A 5,178-nucleotide genomic window follows, 5' to 3' on the forward strand; every position below is an offset into this window, starting at 1 on the left:
AAAAATGTCCAGAAGATGTTTGCGGTTAAAGGGTTAAAGAAAATCCACATAATAGATGAGCTGCAGCGATGGTGAAATTAAGCGAGCCTGAGCAGGATATTACACTTGACATACTGCTCCCCTACATCTCTTAATTTGTTTTTCGGCTGAGCGACGAGCAAAGACATTCCAGATAAACAGTAATTCACTGTCAAAAGATTTTGCATCACAGAAACACGCATCATTTGCCTACCTGTGTTTCCTCCTGAACCACTCTGTACTGCTCCTTCCACACAGTCATCTTCGTGGCTTCGTCCTTCCTCAGCGCTCGTTCTTTCTTCAGCTCTGGGCTCCAAAATGTCTTAATGGAGTTCATAGAAGAGCTCAGCTTGGACTCTTTGCCCTCCAGCTGTAAGCAATAAATATCAAACATTGTCACTTTGCTGCAATAAATCTTTATTTGTCTGCGCTTGAACCTAAAAAGATTGAATTTACAGATCAACTTGCCTCCTATTATTTAATACACTGACTTTCAGCTCATCCTCATGGCTATAATCTGCGCTTTAAATTCAAGACAGCAGAATTCCCAGAGGAACTCACAAGCAAACAAACAGAGGGAAAAAAAGACGCCATTTATTGTGAAAAACAAAATAAAATATGTATGTGTGGAAAAGTCCTTACTTCTCTGCGCAGTAGTTCATTCTCTCTCAGCACTTCTCTTAACTGTGTCTGCAGGTCTGACATTGCACCATCTCTCACCTGGAAACACACAAAGTATGAATATAAAATGTTCAAAACAAACAATAACTTCATTTTTTGCTCATGATTTCCATTTTTTTTTTGGTGTTTGCTGCTGCCACTACTAATAGCCTGTGATGGATGCACTCCTACAGAAAGCCACTGCTGAAATTCTACACAAATATGAAAAATGAAACAGGAAAACACCCCTATATACTGTGTGCACAGCCCTTTGAGGCAGTTACTGTGATAAAAGAAGAATAATAGAGGGTATTTTAGGATGTATTTTAGCTGGGCAGCTGCATACACAATCATATACAACAATAGCATGCTTCAGTATTAATGAGAACATATTCGTCATATAAATGTTTAAACCATCTTGACATCTGAACAACAGTGTATTAAAGAATTAAACGTATCTTGGATTAATTTTTTAAGCAACACACACAGATTCTGCATTGGCTTTGACAGCCTATTTTAGGTGTCTAACCTACAGAGTGAGTTCTTTAAGTGCAAAAGAAGAGCAGTGTGACTTCCTGCCCAATAAACTGAACACACATTACAAGCACGTGACACAGACAGAAAGTTAAGGAAAGATGTATGACAAAGTTTTTTCTTGCTTTTCTTAAGAAGCGACCGGAGAAGGAGAGCTACCTCTTGAAGGGATGAGATTGCAGGTTATGAGTAATGGTGCAGAGGGAGTGGGAGGGCAGACCTTAGTCTATTTAAACATACTGTATGAAGGCCCACACTGTTCTTGTTTTATTTAGCTGAAGGGTGACACGGGAAGAAAATAATACGCATTAAACACTAAATTCAGCTCAAACGGCACACACCTTCTATCCTCGCAGAACAAGTGCACAGCTCATAGTATCTTATATTTTTTGATGCTTATTTTAGGAATTCTTTACGTTGCTCATCCGTGAGTTACACACATCCTCAGTCAGCTTCATCCAAACACCATATTAGTTTATTCTAAACTTTTGTATCATCTCCTACTTCAGAGCAATTTGCTTTAAGAATGAAAACTGCAACAGCAATGAAGATTTCTGATTTTTATGGCACAAAAAACAAACTTAAAAAAATCACAATGCCTTTAAATAAATATGTTTGACTTGTGGGGAGATGCGTTTAGTCGCTTTTGTACATAGAAAGGATCTTCTGATCTAAATCTCTGCAGAAAAGCATCTAAACGCATGCCCCAAAATGTTCAGCTATTCCTTAAATGCTGTTTCTTTTGGATATCCTCCAGAACCAAAATGACCAAGCAGAGTTCACAAAACACAGCAGCTTTCAAAAGATAAAAGTAGAAACACAGTGGCCACATGTGACACAGTTGAGAACCTTCAGTTCACAAAACGTTGACTTGAAGAATGAAGAAGAATACAAAAGAAGAATATGAAGAAGAATATAAACACTGAGCGGCGGCTCACCTGTCTCATGGAGTGGGGCACAGTGGCCGCCTGTGGAGGCTGGTTTTGCATTTCCCCACCAAATGCTATTGCGTCACTGGGCACGACTGCACTTCCCCCTCCTCCTCCAGTGTTTATATTGGGACTGCTCCCCATGACGGCCGCCCTGACCCCATACGGGACCCTGGCCCCGGCCCTGCCAAGGGTCATGGTGCTTTTGGGCAGTGAGGGATTCAGCCCGCTGCCCAGACTCCCGATGCCGACCGGGTCGTCAGCCGTGTCGGTGAAGTACATGGGGCCCCCAGTTGCGTAAGCAGCATTCAGAGACTGAATATTCTCCATGGATAAAGTTTTCCCAGTGCCAGTGAGCCCACCGGTGGAGCTGCTGCTGCTGTTTCGCCGGTGTCCTAAACGTGGGGAGCGCGGGAGGCGTGGGGAGCGGCCGGGACTCCCAGACGCCGACCCGTTACCGTTGGATCCAACGACATCCAGCTTAGAGACGGAACGGGAACTACCGTACATGGTGAGAGAAAGTGGGGCGTTTGCTGCAGAGATCTGGGTCAAATGAGTGAATCAAAAATGCATGCTCAAAATTACACAAAGCGCAGGAAATAAATGTATGATGGGTGTCCCGAAAAAAAAGATCTGAAATGTGAAAGAGAAATGTGACAAAAACAAACTCCTGTCAGTCTTCTGCTGTAGCTTTTCTTGACTTGAAATATGTCATAGTGTTAACGGAGCTGTAATCAAGGCCTTTCCAACACCCTCACTGTAATCCATGGGCTTTGTTCGGACGCAGTAATCAATAGGGAATCCCTTCAGATAAAGGCAGAGAGACAATCCACAAGGCCCAGGATGATGTGATCACCTGAAAGGAAAGAGACAAAGACTTGTGATTAGTAGGATGAAGATATACTGCACCTCAGGTACAAAGGAACACAATATTTACAAGTTGTGGTTGGATTTGATTGAGTTTCAACTCTGCACAGATAGTGGCTGAATTTGAAAAATGTCTCGTGATCAGCGAATGAATGAGTAAATATTCAAACATTTGTGGGCTGTAGCCTCTCGAACGTAAAGATTTGCTTTTTTTTTTACTTCCTTTTCTATCTTTTTAAATGTTGGGTATGTTGCTATTCTGCTAGTTTGCAAAAGGGACCTGTCATTAGAGCTGCACGCTATTGGAAAAAAAACTGACATTGCATTATTTTGTTTTTTGAAATGTGAAAAAATGCAGGAATTTCCATCAGATGACTTCAACATCTCCATTTAGAATGACTGTGTGGTTTTGTAAGAGGGTGAAACTGCATCAAAAATTAAAAAATGAATTTTTTAAAAAGTATAAAAAAAGCCATTTAAATACTTTCTCATATGGCGTAACACCGTCAAAGGCATAAAAAAAAATAAGATCAGGCTTTGTGGTGCTGATTTAAATTATCAAAAAATAGGATGTGTTTTTGGTCATCATTATCCTTTCTGTGACCACAATATTTACATACAACTGATGCTGCAATTCCTTTTTTGCAACCAAGTCTTCCTTTTAAGTGTGCAGTGTCTCTCCTGTTCCTCATTTTCCTGTAAACATGTGGAACCTGCATGTCAACAAACTCCATGTCTTGTGAATAAAGTTTTTTTTTAAAAAGAAACTCAATGTATCCAAGAAGCTTATAGTCAGAGTATATTGTGTTCTATCTGACAGACTTGTCTTGCAGGTAATTATGAACTGTGCAAGTTTTTATATTAAGCAAAATGTGTTTGATTTAATTTGCCTGTCTTCATATTACACTTCCTACAATGTGACACACACTGAAGTTTCAGTGTTAAAATGATACAGCGTGCAGCCCTAATTTTAAAAAGCATTAATATTGAAAATCATTTTTGTCGCCTTGCACTGCAGCAGTACCCAGAAAACTTTGTGTACAGACACCAAGACACTCAAAGCACACAAAGCAGTCAAGCATAAAACTACCAGAAATGTCATCACAGATTAACAAAAGGTTAAAGAAAGAACTTGGTAGCCAAAATATTACACGGAGCAGTACCCACACACACAACAACAACAGAACACTGAGGCTGATAGCTTCTTCTACACAGGCTGCTTTGTCTCTCCACCACATTTCTAGTTCTTCGGATCACACTGTCCAACACCTCTGGCTAAAATATCCTAAACACCGGCCTGCAGCTTCAGATGCACCGATGATATCGAATAATATTCAATCAGATGATTTTGTATTCAGAAATAGTTTTCTTTTGCCCGTGGGATGAACTACATATATGTAAAAATAGAATAATCCATGAGTTTTGCGATTCAGTTAGTTCAATCTCGTTATTCATCGTTTCATTCTGTAATAACAAGCAGGGAAGGAAAAAAGCAAATGTAAAAAAAAAAAAAAGATAAATTCCCATCTGTTGTATTTCTGTTAATCACATGAGTCACACCGGATAGAGGGATCAGTTACAGGAGATGCCAAAAATATAAACCGCAATGCTACGCATTAGATAAATCCAAAACACCATGAAATAATGCTTTGCCACTACAGCCTGGTAATAGCATGTGTGTGTTGAACAACATAAATAACTTTATATTAAAACTGATTGAGTCAATCAGGTCAAAGAATCCTTGTAATTCTTCATATCTGTGAGAACAATGAAGCATGTCATTCCTGCCATGCCCTTCTGAGTAGTCAATTAAAAGGTATAATCACTAACATTTTTGAGCCTCTTGTACGAAATGAACATAATTTATGATCGAGGGCTTCCACATGTTTCCCATAAATGCCTCAGAGGTTGCTGAAACGCCAAGTTGTGGATGCTCGAACCTCCCAAGGCTCCTGAACTATGAGTTTAAATCTGTTTGCATGAACAACGGTGCAGCATTTGGAAGGTGGAGGAAGTTTGAGCCTCTGAAAGAATTCGGTGTGAAGGAATTTTGGATGAATTGACTAAAAAATTACCAACAGCCATCATTTAATCATTGGGGTATCCTTGGAGACCGTGATGTCATCTTTGGTTCAGTGGACACACGACCCGTTGGACACACACACACACA

The 5,178-nt window shown here is 40.1% G+C and overlaps 1 protein-coding gene across 1 annotated transcript in view; it reads right to left on the minus strand.

Annotated features, from left to right (window-relative positions):
• Positions 1-30: 30 nt before the first annotated feature.
• The window catches only part of LOC103374558 (ELKS/Rab6-interacting/CAST family member 1-like), a 14,630-nt gene continuing 9,482 nt past the window's right edge, over positions 31-5,178 (minus strand). Inside the window, exons 2-4 of the mRNA XM_008304663.1 lie at positions 2,151-2,997; positions 661-738; positions 31-388 (exon numbers count right to left, since the gene is read on the minus strand). Coding sequence (XP_008302885.1) covers positions 221-388; positions 661-738; positions 2,151-2,651 — 747 coding nt within the window. The 5' untranslated portion in view covers positions 2,652-2,997 and the 3' untranslated portion in view covers positions 31-220. The remainder of the gene's footprint in view (positions 389-660; positions 739-2,150; positions 2,998-5,178) is intronic.

The sequence above is a fragment of the Stegastes partitus genome, unplaced genomic scaffold (assembly GCF_000690725.1).
Source record: "Stegastes partitus isolate 25-593 unplaced genomic scaffold, Stegastes_partitus-1.0.2 Scaffold2283, whole genome shotgun sequence".
Taxonomy (NCBI): domain Eukaryota; kingdom Metazoa; phylum Chordata; class Actinopteri; family Pomacentridae; genus Stegastes; species Stegastes partitus.